The sequence below is a fragment of the Thermobia domestica genome, chromosome 3, assembly GCF_964235325.1.
Source record: "Thermobia domestica chromosome 3, izTheDome1.hap1.1, whole genome shotgun sequence".
NCBI classification, from domain to species: domain Eukaryota; kingdom Metazoa; phylum Arthropoda; class Insecta; order Zygentoma; family Lepismatidae; genus Thermobia; species Thermobia domestica.
The window spans coordinates 64483737-64504545 of record NC_137456.1 but is presented as its reverse complement, the minus strand read 5'-3'; the positions used below and the strand labels follow the sequence as shown (position 1 = coordinate 64504545).

Sequence of the window (20809 nt, the reverse complement as noted above, 5' to 3'; positions counted from 1 at the left end):
TATGGAGAGCCACCGTTAGTCACCGTTACTTGTGAAAATGTTAACGAATTTATTCCATTCACGAATTCGGCCGAGATAATCGCTCTAGCTGTCTAATCGCTTTTCTTCAAAAGTTATCGTGTGAAGTAACGGACGGACTAACATTACAATCTTATAAAGCCCACTAGTGTGATTCTAATAACATTAGTCTTATAGGGAACACTATCGTGATTCTAATAACATTACAATCTTATACGGCTCACTAGAGTAATTCTAATAACATTACAATCTTATAAGGACCACTAGTGTGATTCTAGTAACATTAGTCTTATAGGGAACACTATCGTGATTCTAATAACATTACAATCTTATAAGGCTCACTAGAGCGATTCTAATAACATTACAATCTTATAAGGTCCACTAGCGTAATCCTAATAACATTACAATCTTATAAGGACCACTAGCGTGATTCTAATAACATTACAATCTTATAAGGCTCATTAGAGCGATTCTAATAACATTACAATCTTATAAGGACCACTAGCGTGATTCTAATAACATTACAATCTTATAAGGCTCACTAGAGCGATTCTAATAACATTACAATCTTATAAGGACCACTAGCGTGATTCTAATAACATTACAATCTTATAAGGCTCACTAGAGTAATTCTAATAACATTACAATCTTATAAGGCTTACAAGCGTGATCCTAATAACATTACAATCTTATAAGGCTCACTAGAGTAATTCTAATAACATTACAATCTTATAAGGACCACTAGCGTGATTCTAATAAACGATATGAGATTTTGGGAAGTAAGTCACTTAAGACACACAAAATGTTACTAAATGAAGTAGTTGTTGCTTTCAGGACCTTTTACGAAGAAACTTAAATTAACATCAAGTAGCTGTCATCATCGAGTAGCGTACTTAGGATTTTTTTTATGGTGTCACTAAAAGTTTGAGAGTCATACTTCATATACACGAGTATACAATTGAGGGTGTTAATAAACTATACAAATCATGACAGATAACCCTCACACTAAACAGTAATAACCTCGTATTCGTTAGCGCTAGAGAAAAAATAACAGTAAGTTCTATGGCCTATGAAACCCGAAGGTTCAATGCCGCGTTCACAAAAACTCTTCACTGACTTCTATCCTTAGCCAACTGAATCCATTTTCTACTTTGTATTCCTATTTCTGTGAGATAACATCATAATATTGTCCTCAATTCTGCTCCTAGGTCTTCCTAATGGACGTTTTCAAATTTGATTTCCAGTCAAACTTTTGAAACCGTTCCTACTTTCTTCCATTCTGTTCATATGACCTGTCCGCCTGAGCCTCCTACACTTGATGACCCTAACAATGTTTGGCAAATGGTATAAATTTCGCAATTTCTCGTTATAAAGTTTCCACCATTCCCCAGTCCCGTTCTTCTCGGGTCTGAATATTCCTCTCAATATTTTATTCTAAAATACTTTCAGTCTACGTTCTTCCCTCAGAGTAAGCGACCATGTTTCGCAAACATACAACACAACAGGCATGATTATCGTTTTATATATTTTAAGTTTCAAATAACTCGACAGAATATTCGTGTCGACATTTAATTTCTTTCGTGGATATGATTTTGGTCTATTAATATTGGTCCCACATATCTGGAAGTATCCACTTTATCGAAAATATTATTTGATGTTTTAACACATCCATAATTTGCAGTATTACGAACCCAATGAACTTCCATGTATTTAGTTTTATCTGCATTTACTTCTACTCATATCCCTGCAAGCGTTTAATAAGACCTCTGCATTTCTTCCTATTGTTCCTCTATCATCCCCTTCCAAATTTACATCATAAGCATACGCCATAACTTGGTAAATACCATTCAGCTCAAGGCCCTGGTTGCTATCTTTGATTATTCTTATAGCGTACTCCAGAACAAAGTTGAATAATAATGTCGACAACGCATCTCCTGGTTTCCGGCCATTCTCAACGTGGAAGCTCGTGGACAAGAATTTTCCTACTTGGACTGTACTTTGGGATTCATAAATAGATAGACAGACAGATAGATAGATAAATAGAGAAGACATCCTGATTGGCTAACTGATTGATCAATGCCCAGGCCAAACCGCTTAAGCTAGAAACTTGAAATTTGGACAGGGCATACGATTTGTAATGTAAGATCCGACTAAGGAAGGATTTTTGAATTGACGGTAACGGGGAAAAGAAGGGTGGCCATTACTATCTTAAAATGTGCACATCTCTGAATCTATAAGACGTTATTTCATATATGGACTCTTCATTTAAAATAATTAGATAAATGTTTCACCATTTTTTGATACTTTCCCTAGAATGGAAGAAAAAAGAGTAGGGTTACAATAAGTTGTTATAGTTGGATGACCATGTTTCGAAATTCATCAAAGTTAGAGACAAGAAAATTTGATATTTAGATCTTTCATTTAAAATAATTAAAGACATCTTTCTACCTTTTTTGATATTTCCTCTACAAGGAAAGAAAAATTCAGGATGAAAAAAAGAGTCAGGACTGCAATCATTAAAATAAGATGACCATATCTCGAAATCTAAACGATCTGTAAGGTAAATTAAATTGTTATTACATGCCACTTCTGTGCAGGATATGTCATTTAGCAACTAGTGTCCCAGTTCAGCCCCCTCACATTTTGATTTTTCCCCTTTTCAAAATTTTCTTTAAGAAAACTTTTTTTTTAAAAGCTGTATGCTGGGAGTGTTCTTTAGGCATGTTCTATAGCTTGTTGAAAACCTCCATATAATTCAAGTTCACTTTTTATTTTTATTTTTATTTTTTCGAGTTTGTACCTCTGGCCAGTCTGTAAAGATTTATATTCATTTTGATGCAAGGAATAACGGGTAATCGTCTCGAATAATTCTTATATTTTTTTCAATGGTCTCAGAAGATTTATATCCCTTCTTCTTACAGAAAAGGATGATAAGTTTGGAGGAGTTGCAAAACATTACCTGCTGTAACACTTGAGAATATGAGCTACTTTGTACCGAAAATAAATTGATAGCAAATTATTAGTATAATATATTAATCAAAATAAATACTTTTGTCGTCTCGTTACGTTGAAATAACGAAAAAAAAATTACATTTTCCCTTCAGGAGGAACCGCTCTTCCTAATGAATATACCAATGGATTAAACAAATCTTTAACTAATTACTTTAAATGAAAATTCTAAATACCAATAGGAACATGCTGCACAGAACAACAGATGGCAGGACTTCTACTCATTTAAATGTTGCCAAAAAATTCATACGCACGAAACGATTTTGGTAAAGGATTACAGGAAAAATATTTCGTTGTCCGTTATTTGATACCCATATCAAATATACTGCTTAAAGCTTTGTTCATAACAAAAAATAATAATACAATATGGCTAAATCTAGCCATTTCAATATACTGATTAGCTAGTAAAAATGTGGTTTAGAAATCAGCTATAATTTTGACTAATTCTGCGTTTCATAATTGCCAATTTCTAGTCATTTGTTCTTAGAAGTAGTTTATTTTCTTTTCTAATCAAAATTTATTTTAGACAAGTATGAATTAAAACAAAGAGAAGCTTATTTTCTAGTTTTTTTTCCTACAACAGTACTTACATCACCACTTACGTATCTTCCTTGTGCTATTCTACCGACACGTCATGGCTTCACCTCAAATCGAGATTTCGTCAACTCTCAGTTAGAGGCGGATCCAGAATGTAAAAATTGGGGAGGGGCAACCAGAACTCAGACTGATAGGTATATCAGGAGTTTATTATAAACTTCCAAAAATATATAAATAATAGCTTAAATTATTTTTGTCACTCAATAAACTGGGAGGCCTAGCATCTCTCGACCCCGGGGTAGATCCGCCACTGCTCCCAGTGCATATAGTTAAGCTCAGCGCGAAGTTAATTTGTGTACGCGTACTAGACATTACTCGAATGCTAAGAAAGAGATAATTTTGGTTTTGAAATAGATAATACCCTAACAGTGGTAGGCAGAATGGGTTGTTTTAACACGATCATTTTTTTGCTGTGTACTTGTTAACTTTCTCAATGCTTCTGATTTAAAATACCCCCCACCCAACCCTCTAGAATAAAAGTGTAGTTTTTTTTTTTTTTTTTTTTAATGGAAATTGACGATTTCTGTACAGCACAAATTGTCAATCGTCAATTGCTTTCAATATACTATTCCTTGTATTCCCAAAAATTTGCTATGCTGTGCTCTGCGTCATGATTCACTTTGCGGGACCCCTGTCAAGTGGTATTTCCGGGAATTTTCATCCGTTAGAAATAATACTAAACTTTATGATAGTGTAGTTATATATTGTTTTTAATAATTTCATTTGAACTTTTGAATCAGCAGCGCCATTTCAGATTTTGCAAGGGATGGGGGGAGGGCAATTGTACACCGACACAGGTCCGCAACCAGCCACAGAGGTTTGGAGGGGCATGAATATGTTACGGAGGGGGGGCAAGTCGCCAAAAATTATCTTACAAATATCTAAATTGTGTTTTTTGAATTAATATTAGAAATTTGTATTGAGGTCTGGGGGGCCACGAAAAGTTTAGGAGAGGCCAGGCACCCCTAGCCCCCTCTAGTTGTGTGCCTGCACCGACATACGAGTTTCATGATTTTTATTAGTATATTAGTATACAATTTATCAAAACGCATATATTTCTTAAACGCAGAGGGGGTAATTGCCCATGTCCTCCCCAAATTAAGCTCTTGCTTCGGATATTTACTTATTCACAAGTATTTGAAGGGAAGTTTGAGTGTTCTAAATCTATCTTGATTACGAATCTAGCGACTGGGATTGTTCATTGGTTAAATAACTAATTTGTAGTTATTCTTCCCAACCTCGCTGAAAAAGAATAAAAAAAAAAGTCGATTATCAATAGTGGTGTCGCGGTAATCCAATTTTGAAGCTGCTCCAGAATGACAGAAGCCAAGGTTTTCAGATCTGGAGATTAAACTGGCCATGTTTTCGATGAGATTAATCTTCTTTGATTGACAAAATCGCAGTGACAGAATTCGGTAGTACGAAAAATAAACTAACTTGAAAATTGTACTGACACTGTGAATTCATTGTGTACCGTAAATATACACAAAAGAACGAATCATACTTAATGTAAATAACACACTGACACGTCTATACGGCTAAATACATTTCCCCGCGTCTAGCAAAGCTGTTCACAGAATTTATTTGGAAAATCATCAATCATAGATAAGATATTCTGCCATTATGGCAGGTCACTTGATGCAACTGGGAAGCTTCTGTTTCATGGTCTTCCGCTAACTTCTAAGTCATCGCGTACGATTTCTCTGTTTGGATATCGTCCATTAATTGTAGTCTGCTTCGCCCACTCCCTCTCTTTCCTACCACCACACCCTCTGGCATGGTCCTCATTATAAGTTCCGTCTTAGTCAATGTCCCAACCAGTCCATCTTCTTAATAACATCTACAATTGTTATTTTTTCCCCCATCATTCTAATACCGACCCCTCGTTCCAATCACCAAGGCTTCTGTCTCTAACATTTATTTTCACCCCATATTCTTCACAATCCTTCCTCAAGTTTTCTAACATAATTTGGAAAAAGGTTCTTAAAAAGGAAGAAATAGTTTTCCCCGATAAATATGCATTTGATACTGAGATGAATTTCAAGAAATTAAACGATGTGGTAAAGAGAGTTTCTTTATTGTACTCTATCCTATTAAACCTAATATTTACTGTTTTTCCTCAAACAAATTATGTTAGTTTTCACACAACATTGGTTTTTGATTTATTGTTATATTATTATCATTTTCTTAAAAGTCTGTATTTCTTACACGAAAAAAAAAAAAACTATCAACAAAGCCGGAATCAACAAGTCTTTATTTACCCCATGACCTTCAGAACGTGTTTTTAATTTTGTATTTTTTTTTTTTTTAAAAAAATATCTCACGTTGGATGACGTAATGATTCTCTTCACAGCAACTGTCAAAGAAAATTCACACTATACAGTACAACAAGGAGTCCAATAGGTAAACACTCTCAGCTGTATGTTTGTTACGTAAATTGTCCATGTTTTTCTCTTTCCTTTCAAGATAGCAAAGGACATCTAATCTAATGCTGCGTCCTGCAACTATTATGGACAAATCGATCCTTTATGTTAGCTTGATGTTTGTAACAACTTGTAAACTAGTTTACTTCTCGTGTTGAAGAGTTCTTTAGGTTCAGAGTACGATAATTGCTAGCTCTGGAGCGAGAGGGTCTTTTGCAGTATTTCAATGATTTGTAGCTAAGCCTTTTAATATGATTACATAGTGCAAGTACCACATTTGAGAATTACAGAAGTCAATGAATACTTACACATACATATATGACTTGAAGCGTGAGTGCAATCATTTCTTTCTTTCTTTTTTTCTTTTTCTTTTCTTTTTCATTAGAGTGCAATGTCAATACGGACGTTTGTTTTTCTGTTTCTTCCTAAAAATGAACAAATTCATTGTTATACCGTACCATTTTAAATTTTAACCTTTACTATTTTCTTTTTTCAAATAAAAATAGAGACAAATGAGTTTACGTTCATATCTGCCAAGGTTTGCATTTAAATAACTTAGGAAAGCGTGTATGTGCAAATTTAAGCAATATGATTAAAGCGCAGAACAGGAATAGGGATCCCATTTCTCTCATTTTCCCCGTCGCATGTTCTCACAATGAAAATGTTACAGCAGTGGTTCTCAACCCAATTCCTATCATGACCCCCATTTTATCATATCCCTTGCCAGCGACCCCTGTAATAAGCTGGCTGCAATAATTTCTGGTTTGTAATAAGCTTGTGTGAGATTTTTAATATACCTATTGCGGAGATCTCACGATATCCATCTATTTCTATAATAGTAGAATCCATTTCTTATATATAGTGGATACAGTAACTTCCCTAAAAGCGAATGGATTTAAAACCAAATTTGGTCAGTTCATTCATATTACAAATATCGAATCCAATCCGTCATACTGTTTCAAAATGGAGGCCGTTTGATAATTGTAAACCTTCATAATTCGACTCCCTTAATTTTGGGTCATATGGTAAAAAGTAAAGCGATTAGCTAATAGAATTATCGTGCCACAAGTCCTTGCAAGTGGTTTTCTGTAACGAAGACTTGGACAAGTTTTGGCTGAAGAGGAGAGAAGAATAACCTGGTCTGGTATTTGCTGCTTTAAAAGTAATAATTACCATTTGCTATATCGTACCTGTGCGAAAGTTTTTTTTTTCTTCCATGCTAAACATTAAAACAAAGACAATACATCGCATATCATTTGAAAATGACTTGATAATGTGCATCACAAAGATTGAACCGGTCATTGCCGCACCAATGAAATATCACCATGCTCAGGTACCTCATTAGCTTTCAATTTTAATTGTATTTCGATATGCAGGGTTTGTTGCATTTGTATTTTTCTGGTATTTCAATATGCAGTTCTCATTAGTTTCATATCGTACCTCGTTCATTTAAATTGATTTTTAAACAACTTTGCGCCTGTTAAAAACGTTAATTAGAACTATTGTGTGTTGTAGTATGTATAAAAACAAAAATGTCCCTATCAGAACAACATTTAAAATAATGTTTAAAAATTAAACAATCACTGAAATAAATGCACACTTTTCTAATTATTCAAAAAAAATATTTAAAAATATTTTTCCGATATTAGATTCTAATCATATTTATCTCTTACGCTTACCTTCGCGATCTGCCTAGGGGTCGACCTCCATGATGAGAAACCCTGTGTTACAGTATCACATGTAGCCAGACAAAATAAAGTTGAAAATAGATTTTTTTTTTTTTTTTAGCACGAAACGAAAAATTTGAACCCAAGATAGCTAATACAATAAGTATTTTTCATCAGAATGTACAAGAGATCCAGAATAAATTCGAATATTATAATGTATCGGTACTTTTAGCTGATGATTTAGAAGAATGTATGATTATTTATTTTGAAGAACATTGGCTAAATGATAGGAGGTAAATTTTGTAAATTTTAATCTCATCACTAATATATATATATATATATATATATACGAGGGTTGGGGCAAAAGTCATGGCAACTATTTTTTTTTCTTGCAGATATGTGAGCGGACCACAAACTTCTATGTGTCGTGTGAAAGTTCTGCAGGCATAGTGTGTATGCAGAACAACAGATGGTTCTGTGATAGCTGGTAGTAGCACAGCGAGCCCTGTGAAATCAGTCAGTTGGTGAGTGTCGTGCGAGATGGAATTAACCCGTGTTGAGCATCGCGCTTACATCAAAATAGCCGTTCTCCGAGGCTGAAATGCGATGGAATGTCACAGTGAATTAGTGGAAGCCCTTGGAAATAATGGCCTACCATACTGGACAGTAGCATGTTTTGTAGCAAAGTTTCAGCAAGGACGTGTGTCAAACAGTGATGAGCAACGTTCGGGACGACCTGTCAGTGTGCGGACCGACGTGGCACGTGCCGTCATCGAGCAGCTCCTGGATGAAGACAGACGATGGACGTTACTGGAGTTAGCGGAGGCAAGTGGCATCAAGAAACGCACCATCCAAAGGATGTTGCGCAATGAGCTGCAACTACGCAAAATCGCATCGCTGTGGGTACCGCATGCACTCACGAAAGTTCAAAGGTGGATTTGCTATGCAATATGCTCCGACCACTTTTCACGCTGGCAACAAGACGGCGATCAATTCTTGTCACGAATAATCGCCATCGGTGAATTTTGGGATGTGGCATACGAACCAGAACTGAAACGTCAGTCCGCAGAGTGGTGACATGCTGGATCACCAAGGAGAGTTCCGTCAGAATTCTTCCCCAGTCAAATTGATGGTGATCATCGCGTTTGACGTCAGGGGTGTCGTTGTTTGTCACTTTGTTCCACCTGGCAGAACAGTGACTGCACAGTATTACAGGGACTTCCTGGTGCGACAGGTACGACATGGCATTCGGGAGAAACGTCCGGATCTTGTGGACAGTGCAATAATCCTGCGCGACAATGCAAAACCACATAAAGCAGAGTGTGTATGCAGCTGCTGCGACATTGGGGATGGGAAGATTTGGAGCACTCACCGTACTCTCCTGATATATCGCGATATGATTTTGATCTCATTCGAAAGGTTAAGGAACCACTACGTGGTAGGCGGTTTGCAACAAGCGAGGACATTGCTAATGCTGTGCGCGAACAGGTGACCCGATTCATGCATCGTGCGGCAAATGCTGAAGCGGATGGTATTCAACGTCTCTCACATCGTTGGCAGCGTGTGGTGTAAGTAGCAAGGGACTACTTTAAGCGTCTTTAGGCCCAGATTTGTCATGTCAACTGTATGCGTACTGTGTTGTCATACTTTTGCACCGTGAAGGGCATATTGCTCTGTATACTACCGTAATAATTTAGTGTGTTACGATATGTCACTGGTACTCATTGTCCACACACGTAGTTAAGATGTTGTCCTTTCGTCTCTATATGTCAGAGTTTCCAACCGGACTGGTATCTTCAAGAAAAAAATAGTTGCCATGACTTTTGCCCCAACCCTCGTATATATATATATATATATATATATATATATATATATATATATATATATATGCATCTTTGTTGAAAATAGTTTAAAAGAAATAGATATTAGGAAAATCACTTGTAAATTTGACTTTGAAGCTGCAGCCATTAATTTGCCAAGTGTTAATTTTTGTATTATATGCGTTTATAGGTCGCCATTCGGCATCGAAAAGTCCAACAGCTCAAAAGTATCTTGGATTTCATAAGAAAAGACTTTCAAAACATGGTCATCTGTGTTGATATTAATGTAAATTGATTAGTGGAAGCAAAAAAAAAAAAATCCTATATATGCGATTTATTGAATGTGTACAATCTCCAAGCGCTAGTAAATGTACCGACGCGTCATAATTAAAGCGCTCTAGATCAGTTCATCATTAATAATAATAATAATAAAAAGCCAATTTGTCTATAACCTCGAAGTACTTGATCTAGGGTTCTCTGATCACGATGGGATTATTTTAAAAATCACTTTAAACAATACCACTGTGCTCACGTCTAAAGTATATACAGTTACGAAGAGAATTTTTTCCTTGCTTTCTCACGAATCTTGGAATGGCATATATAACACGTCTAACACTGAATATAAGTTTATAAACTTCTTCGAAACTTTCTTACACCATTTTAATATAGCTTTTCCAAAGTTACTCGTAAAATTCGAATGTCGTCCTCTAAACTGTGATTAACTAAAGGTATTAAAATTTCTAAAAGTAACCCATTTAGATATACTCAAAGTAAATACATCACTTCCTAACAGGGTTCGCAATTATATTTTTAAGTATAGGAAAACACACAGAAGAGTAATTAAAACCGCTAAATTATTATCTAATAGTTCCACTATACTTAAGCCTATTAATAAAGTTAAAACTATGTGGAAAATCTTAATGGTGAAATAACCAACAAAAAGAGCGATTTTGAGCATGTTAAAATTGGGGACGAAATTATTAAAAAACCCAAACGGATTGCAGATGTCTTCAGCAATTATTTTCTAGACAGTGTGCCATTACCTAACACCACACAAACGAGTCGTGATAACTCAATGAACATTTCAATACGCTCACATGTTTTCTTTTTAATTTCAGCGACAGTAGAGGAGTTGTGGAAAATATTGAATAGGATGTCTAATTCGGGATCTTCAGGTTTTGATAACGTTCCGGTAACTGTTATTAAATTTTGTTTTCCTTTCATTGTGAATCATCTCTGTTATTTAGTAAATCTATCTCTTGATAAAGGATATTTTCAATCAACGTTAGAAATGGCAGAAGTAATTCCTCTCCATAAAAAGGGCAGTATGCATGATATAAGAAATTATTGTCCAGTCTCCATTCTCTCTACGTCTTCAAAAACTTTTGACTATGTGATGAAGTCACGACTGTGATTTTTTGAACTTACTATCACCATCACAACATGGCTTCCAAAATAAGAAAAGTATTGAAACAGCCTTGTTTGATTACATGTTTAATATGGTTCTTGAATTAAAAAACAGTAAGTATGTTGTTGGCCTATTTATCGATATATCCGAAGCTTTTGATACCATTGAACTTGCTGTTCTTTTAAGCAAGTTGTACTGTATGCTTATGCAGGGGTAAAAGTGCGTCTGAAAAGGTAGAGGGACAGAGGGACGGTAGATAGCGGTATGACGTCACGCCACCCCCTGCCTATCTTTGCCCATTGTAATTTTTTAGGAACTGGGGGATACCGTACATATTTTTTGGAGTGGGAGGACGGCGTCTCCCCGCGTTCCCCCGCACTTTTACCCCTGTGCGTATGATATTAGAGGTGTAGCTCACAACTGGTCTCTCTCTTATTTATCCAGTAGACAACAAGCATACAAATATCAAAATTAGCTGCAGATGGGATTCGAACATTTTCATCCTTACCAACTGCAATTAGAGGTGTTCCCCAAGGTTCCAATTTGGGTACTATTCTCTTCCTAATATATATATATAAATGACTTGCTAAAATATCTGTATCAAGCAAAAAGTATTCTATATGCTGATTACATCAGTATGATTATATCAGGAAAATCAATAGAAGTAGAGGAAATCTGCCATTTTTACGGTCAAATTAGTAAAGTGGTCAAAAGCGAACAAATTAATTATAGATCATGATAAATCGATTCTCTTACATTTTCATTCTCCAGGCAAACCACGTATGTCACCCAGTGGCGGCTAATGTTAGTGTTGCAGCGTTGCGCAACGACTAAAGTATTTCAAGAAAAAAATATTATTATCAATAGTAGTAAAGAACAGAAAAAATACTTTTTAATACTTGCATATATACACTTTAAGTAGCATATTTTTTACTTCTGTAACTGTCCGTTCCGTTAATCCATTTTAAAAAGCGAAAAATAATCCGTCACAGGGTCTCTAATTTACATTGTGTTGCAGCGAGCACACAACGACCAGATTCCTTCAGCGCGGGAATTGGAGCAAATGTTAAGTCTCCTTTCCCCTATCTCAGAAGTTTAAGGGACTGGTCGTTGCAGTGCTTCTGCAACACAGCACGATTTCCAGTGACGAGAAGGTTTTTCACGCTAAATAAGATTTCTGAATTTTCTTTCACTAGCAATTAACAAATGGAATATGTTTTTATGCATTCATATTTTTAAATTACGGGACCATACTGAAGCAAATCAATATAATGACAATTTAAAAAAGTGATAGCAAAATTACAAAATAAGAAAGAAAATATCTAGTAGAGGAGAAAACAAATGAAAGTAGACCCACATTTACAAGTTAATTCTTAGCTTATATTGATAACACTAGTTAACAAAGGTTTTGTTACATAAAAGGAAATACCTGTTCTTAAAGGAACTTTTTGCGCTAAATTCGAATATGCACTCGGTTTTTCTCCATCACGTACGATTTTCCCGTAACAGAGGGATTTTCGGGAAAATCACTCAAAATTTCCCTTTTCGTTTATTTTACACCCCAAGATCTTGTCCCCTTGCATATACTAACATAGAAATTATACCTAAGTATACTTTGATTCATATTTAACAAACCCTCCTAGTTTCGTAATAATCGCTTTATTCTTTCTAGAGAAATAAAGATGTTTGTATGTATACTGTGTGTACTGTTTATTGCACCTTATAGTAATACTTTCAGATCTCTTAAGTTGAGGTAAAACGTTTTGCTTTATTACCACAAACACATATATAAAATATAATACAATATAATTTACAAGTGTGACAATTTACAATAAACAATAATACAAATGTACCAAAAGGTCATGAAAAGACAATCAAAACTATCACAATATATGAAACTTCCATTGGGTTACAAAAACGTACACTACTTCCTTCTTTTGTAAGAAATGTTGCATTCTCTAACAAGACCCCAACAATAGTCCCCCATCATTGAAGGATCCCATCGTCCCTGGTACCTTTTCTCCATTGCCATTATATCTTGGTGGAATCTTTCCCCCTGTTCGTCGCTGAGAGCACCTAGGTTAGCAGGAAAGAAGCTGAGGTGAGAGTGCAAAAAGTGCATTTTTAAAGACATCCTACAACCCAACTCTTTGTATTTCTGTATCATGTCCTGTACGATTTCTGTGTAACTCTCAGCTTTGTTATTGCCCAGAAAGTTGCGCACAACACACTTAAATGCTGTCCAGGCAGCTAGCTCAGCACTGTTTAACTTGCTGTCAAAGCTATCATCAAGCATTAATTTCCTAATTTGGGGACCAATAAACACTCCCGCTGAAATCTTAGCATCACTCAGGTTAGGGAACTTATCTCGCAAATACTTGAAACCTTCACCAGATGTGTCCATGGCTTTGACAAAGTTTTTCATAAGTCCTAACTTGATATGAAGTGGCGGTAGTAATATCTTATTAGGATCTACCAAAGGAGCGTATTTGACGTTGCATTCTCCAGGTACGTAATTCACTCTAGGTTCCCATTCCTTCACTTCATAATGTTTGTCATCAGCTCGGCTATCCCATAAACATAAAAAACATTGGTACTTCGTGTAACCGCACTGCAGTCCTAATAAAATACCAACTACCTTGAGATCACAACATATTTGCCAACAATGGTCCTTGTAATTTATAAGATTTAGCAAAGTTGACATGGTGTCATAGGATTCCTTAATCTTCACTGAGTGCGCAAGTGGTATAGAAGGTTTTTTATTTCCATTATGTAAAAGGACAGCTTTAAGGCTGACCTTTGACGCGTCGATAAATAACCTCCATTCTTCTGGAACGTAAGGAATTCCTAGCTCCGCCATCAACCCATTTATATCCGTACATACGCACACATTATCTTGCATTGAGAAATAGCTTGAAAATTGAACATGCCTTTTCCTGTACACTGATATGTTCGTTTCTGCATCCAATAAGTTCCACTGCTGGAGCCTTGATCCCAGAAGTTCCGCCTCTTGTTTTGTCAGGTGCAAATCACGAACTAGGTCATTAAGTTCACATTGCCGGATGAAATGTGGCTTGCGAACACAGTCAGGGATGAACGTTGGATCCTTGGATGTACATGTTGATGTCGATGGTTCATCAAGGTCATGATCATCATCAGAGTCTTTTGGCCATATCTCTTCCCAGTTGATAGGGGGCTCGGGAAGTGGAAGTTCATCCCCGTGCGGAATAGGTCTAATTGCGGATTTAACGTTGGGATAACGTATTGTGTATTTGCTTTTTTTAGAATGTCCCTTAACTACTATGAGACAAAAATAACAATCATCCAGATGGTTGGTGGGTTCTCTCCACACCATTGGTACAGCAAATTTCATGAACCTTCGTTTCCCTTTGGCCCATGCAAGTAAAGTGACGTAGCACGACGCACAAATTATGTTGGGTGCCCAAGTTTTGTCCTGATCTCCCACACGACATCCGAAATATATATAATATGCTAGTTTCACCGATGGCGTAATGGATCTACACTGTCCTTTAGCTACAAACTGGCCACACACATAACAAAAACTATTTGGTGAGTTAACACACGAACGCCGTCCTCTTGACGCCATTGTACTGATCACAAACTAAATTTCTGGTCTTAGTTGGGTATAATGCCGTTAAGATCAAACATTAAAGCACTCTTAGCAGCAAAGACAACTTTGAAAGTGAAGTAGTGTTAAACCACACGTCAATATAAAAATGTACAAAACTCCCTCACCAGGTGTCAAGAACACAAGAAAGAAAGAAATGCGCGGGGAGAGGGGGGAAACGATACCGTAGTGGAAAATTTAGACTGCATTAGTTCATTATTGTCAACAATGAGTCTGTATTCCATTCTTTCTTTCTTTTGCATTCTGTTACATTTGATAACAAATATTGATAACCATTTCATGAACAAAACGAAAAAACTTGGAGAATTGTATATATATGTATTAAGATATACATATACTGTACGTTTAAAAAAAATATACGTTGGAAGTACATTCTATTTTTATACACGTTTCTAATTTACAGAGAGCAATACAAGTGTGTTGTTGACTATTGTAAATATTCATTTTTATGCCTGTGTTTGTAGTAATAAAGCAAATCGTTTTTACCCCAACTCAGGAGATCTGAAAGCATTACTATCAGGTGCAATAAACAGTGCACACAGTATACATACAAATATATTTATTTCTCTAGAAAGAACAAAACGATTTTTACGAAACTTTTAGGGTTTATTAAATATAAATCAAGGTATACTTAGGTATAATTTCTATGTTACTATATGTAAGGGGACAGGAGCTAGGGGAATAAAATATCTGAAAAAGGGAATTTTTGAGGGAATTTCCCGAAAATCCCTCTGTTACGGGAAAACTGTACGTGATGGAGAGAAACCGAGTGCATATTCGAATTCAGCGCAAAAAGTTCCTTTAAGATCAGGTGATTTTTCTCATGTAACAAACAAAAAGTTTAAATTTGTTAACTAGTGTAATGAAGGCTTCTTCTACAGTAATTTGTGAATCAAATATTAATAAGTCAGTATGTAGAATCACCTCCCCCACTGTGGATAGTATTTTAGTATAAACATATTTCTTTTATAAAATAAGTATATTTTATACTCTTGGTAATTTCCACATAAAACTGTATGATGGGGAACGCCACATTGAATTTGGGACTAATTAGCAATGCTCAGGGGCGCAGCCACGAGGGGGTCCACCGGGTCCGGACCTCCCAAAAATTTCGAAACTTGACTAACATTTGTAGACTTTCTTAATAAACTATACTTTTCTAACACAGAAACGATTGATGTAGGTTAAATATTTTATTTTACGCCTCATCATGTACTCTTCTTTTCTTACAAAAATAATCGTTCTATCATTTTTTTCTAAAAATATAGGTGACAGTAACAAAGAATTACTTATCATCTTTTCGGGTGCAGTGTAAGACAGGTTCCATATTATGTAGACGTATTGCACCTCCCTCAAATACTTTGGACCCCTCCCAGTTAACATTTCTGGGTGTAGAACTGGCAGTGATGTTTGTTTTGATGTTCTTTGATTTTTTTGGCTTCTGTTACATGCTGATCCTTCATCTGGCGGGTTTCGAGGTTTCCTTTCCAGAACATATCACATTGGTAGGCATTGTTTCGCCTCATGTGGAAGTATATTGTGTTCATCGTGCATTGCGTAACAAGCAAGACGGATGATTTGGAATGTAGTTTTTTCTTTTACGCCCATGTGTGTGTGTTGATGTATGAATATGTGACATTCGGAATTCATATACCAGTGCCCATTTTGTATCAGCTGTTTTGGTTTTTAATTATTAGGTTTAATTTTATTGTGTGTGCTTTAATTCTGTAAATAACCTACAAATTCTGAATGAATTGTATACCATGACTTCTGTAAATAACTTACAAAAAACATTGACCAGCTTTCAATTGAGGAAAAATTTGCAATTAAGGCTTAGACAAAACAAGTAAAGGGCAATTCAGGAGAGTGTTCGAAAAAAAAATCCAGTTTAAATTTACAGATATCTTATGCAGTAGTGTTGTTTGCACCAGATACATTTCCTCAATTTATTTTAAATTTTCCTGGATAAACTGTGAATAAAGTGTGTTCAATGTACATTTTTTTTTTTTATAACATTAATCTCCGCTACGAACTCTCTTCAGTCAACGCTGAAGAGGAATTCGGATCACTGTCAAGGACTGAGTTTCCTAGAATGAATCGTTCGCAATAATCTAGAAAAATATTTAGTAAATCTACAAAGCTTTGAAATTAATATTAACAGTACCTATAGCGTCAGCAAAAGACGAATAGTTTTTTTCCACATGAGAAAGAATTGACACTTTCAAGGATTTGAATGTCCCAAGAAAGGTTATCGCCATTGGTTATGCTTTCCATCGAAAAAGACCTGACAATAAGAATACCAGAGTTCAACCAGCATGTATTAGACAGATTTGCTCCAATCAAAGAGAGGAGAATGAACTTACTAATTAATTAAGGTGATTAATCGGATAAAATGTTCTGCATTTTTTTTTTAAAACAGAATTTTATTTAATTTCACATGTCACATAGCATTTGCATCTAAAGTTATGCTGATTAGTCAATGAGTCAACTTTATATCTTCTGTCTCTTATCGCTCGTACTGCACCACCCGAAACCACAATCCACCGGCCGCCATGGTGTCACCTAGAATAAAAATATCTTCTCACTTACTCCAATATTCTTGCATGACCAAGCTTTTAGGTGTAACCATAAGTGACGATCTTTCATGGTCTGCTCATACCTCCACTTTAAGCAAGAAACTAAATAGCGTGTGTTTTGCCTTATATAAACTTCAAGGTACTGTGTCAAGAGAAGAACTTTTTAGCTTTTACTACTACAAGTTTAATTCATTAATTAGTTTCGGCGTAATGCACTGGGGAACTGGGGAAAATAGTTTAAGCAGTTTCCGATTACAAAAGAAAGCGATTAGAATAATTTCTGGATTACGGACAAAATAGACATGTAAAAAGGTTTCCATAAAACCAAAACTTTTAACACTTCCCAATTTATAACATTTATAAATCTACTCTTTTTACTGTGAAAGACAGGCATCTTTTTATCTTTAACAAAAGTGTTCATAGCCATAATACAAGACAAGGTAGCGACATATTTATGATACACCAAAAAATGCTAATATAAGCAAAAACGTATATAATAATTGTGTGATATTGTATAATAAACTTCCTATGTACTTGAAAATATGACTAATGTTTCCGTTTTTCGTAAGAAGTTATTTAACCTACTTCTATAAAGTGCTATTATACTATTAAGGCTGCAGACTATTAAACATTTTTGAAAAACTAATATTTTTTCTTTTGCCCGTTTTTCGTAAGTGGAAAGAGGTAATAAAATGTAACCTACCACAATAATAGATAATGTTATTTTAGACCCGAAAATACGAATCTGAAGAATTTTCAGTGTTGCCATAGAAATTACAGTGTAACCAGAATTTGAATTACTCAAAAATCTAGATTAAGACAGCGACTAGAAAAACGAACTCAACGGTAATTGATGACTTGTCATGCTGTCTATGTTCCTTGTTTACTACTTTTTAAATAATATTTCTATTTATTTTATAAACCTTACACAAATTATTACAAAATAAATAAGTCATTACAAAATAAATAGAAACATTATTTAAAAAGTAGTAAACAAGGAACATAGACAGCATGACAAGTCATCAATTACCGTTGAGTTCATTTTTCTAGTCGCTGCTTTTACCTAGATTTTTGAGTAATTCAAATTTTGGTCACACTGTAATTTCTATGGATGACCACACTGAAAATTCTTCCGATTCATATTTTCGGGTGTAGAATAACATTATTTATTATTGTGGTAAGTTACATTTTATTACCTCTTTCCACTTACGAAAAATGGGCAAAAGAAAAATTATTAGTTTTTCAAAAATATTTAGTAGTCTGCCTCCTTAAGGAATATCTAAATTATTCATCAACTAAAGAATTGGTAACAGATACCCGTGAGTACATGCCTGGTGTGGTACAAACGGCTATCTTAATTAAGATGTAAATGGTCATGTTTATGTACTTGATATATCATATTTTATGGTTTTGTATTTTAGAAAGATGCATAGGTACAATATGATGTAGGACCGTATTACAAGACACTACGTCTAAGTAGTATTGAATTAGTTTTATTCTGCACCTGAAAAGACGATAAGAAACTGGTAAGTACTTCCATCCATATTCTCATTTAACCCTTGTTCGGGCATGCTATTTTTGTAACGTAAACGGCAACTGGGGCCTCACCAACTCGATATGTTCATGACTTTAACTTCGACTAAAGATAGAGTAATTCAGAAATTTATGTCATCGAAATATTTACGGTTATTGAGAAATTCAAAAAAAAATATGAAGCTACTGGGCCTGGGAGGCCCCGCTTGCCCGGATAAGGGTTAAAAATGATAGATCGCTTTTATATAGAAAAAAAGATTACAGATAAAGTGTAAGATCAGATCTTTAGGCTACATCTGGTTCCGTGGTAGAGCGTACACGTCTGGTTCATGGGGTCCTTGGTTCGATCCCAGCTCGGGCCAAGTGAGCTTTGTGGTAGACAAACATCGTGTGAATGGATTTTCTAGGAGTTCTCCCGTTTCCTCCCACTTTATTCATTCCACGATTTCATTCAATTTTTCATCATCACCGCCTCCTTTAGCCTACCTGGCACAACAGTGGGACGTAAAACTTAAACATTTCATTTAATTTAGGCTACATGAATAATTTCTCTGCTAAAGAAATATAGTTTTTTAAACGTGTACTGTACAAATGTATGTAGAGTAAGAAAATTTGAAAGGAAAGGTCCGAACTCGGTGGAATTACTGCTCATGATATTTTCTTTCAACTTATATTAATGAGTTTCGCTTCAGAACAATCCATATTGTTTACAATTTTTCAATTAAGTGGTCTGGTATAGACCTTTAGAACATCCTATTTATATTTCTTCTTATTTTGATCTCGCCAATCCTAAGTTACCTATTTCAAAACCCTGCAATACGATTAGCAGAATCACTGAACACCAAACATATTATTCATGACAGTAGGTTCAGAAATCTAAATTTATCAGTGCCAAATGCCTTTTACAACAAATGACATACTGCACATGAACATGGAACAAAACTAGTAAGCAATATAATAGCTATTCTTTTCAGTTTTTTCAATGATCTGTAAAACAAAAGGTCTTTTAATTTAGTATATATTCCTAAGTTATTTCTTCAAGCACCGTAGCCCAAAATAAAATTCCTAGTGGCTCAAGTACTCTGAAAAGTACAATAAACGAAATATAATCATAGTACAAATTTTGACTCTTTCTACAAGAATATAGACAAATAGTGAGTAAGCGTGACTTCCTATAACAAATTCTTAAACGATCGATATATGACACAGTTTGTATGTTACGTATACGAATACTTCCTCTAACAAACATAGACAGAATGTATCCACATATGAAAAATGTTATATATATTGATTGGCTTATCTGTACTATGCGTGACGGACTTCTGGGCCAGTCGCATGCATGATGTGTGTCCTTTCGAAGTACTATTCGATACAAAAAAAGGACATTTTGCTCAACAACTGTTTCTATTGTTTGCATTGTATCTTTGATGAAACTTTACAGGATAAATCAATTGTAAGAAACTAAATGCGTTAGTGATAATCAAAAACTGTGCGCAGCAATGAGGCACGCAAGACAATAGGCTTAAATATTGCCATAAGTCATTGACATTATTATAAAAAATGAAGAAAGTAAGGTTTGTTGCCCTTTACTTTCTTGATGATACGAGTCCTGTAATGTCTACCTTCCCTAGCAGTAAGGGCGATTGGAAACGGTAGTCTAGCAAACTGTCAGCATGGCTCTACGTTGCAATTAGCCATATTGCCTAAAAACTCGATTGTCAACGTAATCTTTACTAGAAAAGCAAAAATACGGTTGGCAGTGCGAGTGGGCAATATAGACTTTGTGATAACCGATCTTCAACTATGCCGATCATTAAATTATACACAGGGCCTACTAAATCTACTGATAACATTGAAGATCTCAAGGAATTTACGATACTGTCAAGCTTCAAGTAATACTTTGACGACGTCAGCTATACTTTTTTTGAGGCACAGGAAGGGGTAAGCGGAGGAGCAGACATATTTTTGGAGAGTAGCTTTTTTTTGGGGGGGGGGTATGCCGAAAATAATGATTTTATATTACTTGCCCTATATTATAATTCAACATGTCTGGGGCGGACGATTCCACCAGAAGGGGACGCCTGCCACTTACCTTCCCGCATCTTCAAG

At 35.4% G+C, this 20809-nt stretch overlaps 1 protein-coding gene across 1 annotated transcript; it reads left to right on the top strand.

Moving 5' to 3' along the window:
• The first annotated feature begins 8320 nt into the window (after positions 1-8320).
• LOC145681817 (histone-lysine N-methyltransferase SETMAR-like) lies at positions 8321-8791 on the top strand. Its single transcript, XM_081753425.1, has one exon. It carries the CDS (start codon positions 8321-8323, stop codon positions 8789-8791), a length of 471 nt encoding a protein of 156 aa, XP_081609551.1.
• Positions 8792-20809: the final 12018 nt, after the last annotated feature.

Bases quoted from the DNA above. Each gene is read 5' to 3' on its own strand.
- LOC145681817 (XM_081753425.1), top strand. From the start codon at position 8,321: ATGGAATGTCACAGTGAATTAGTGGAAGCCCTTGGAAATAATGGCCTA.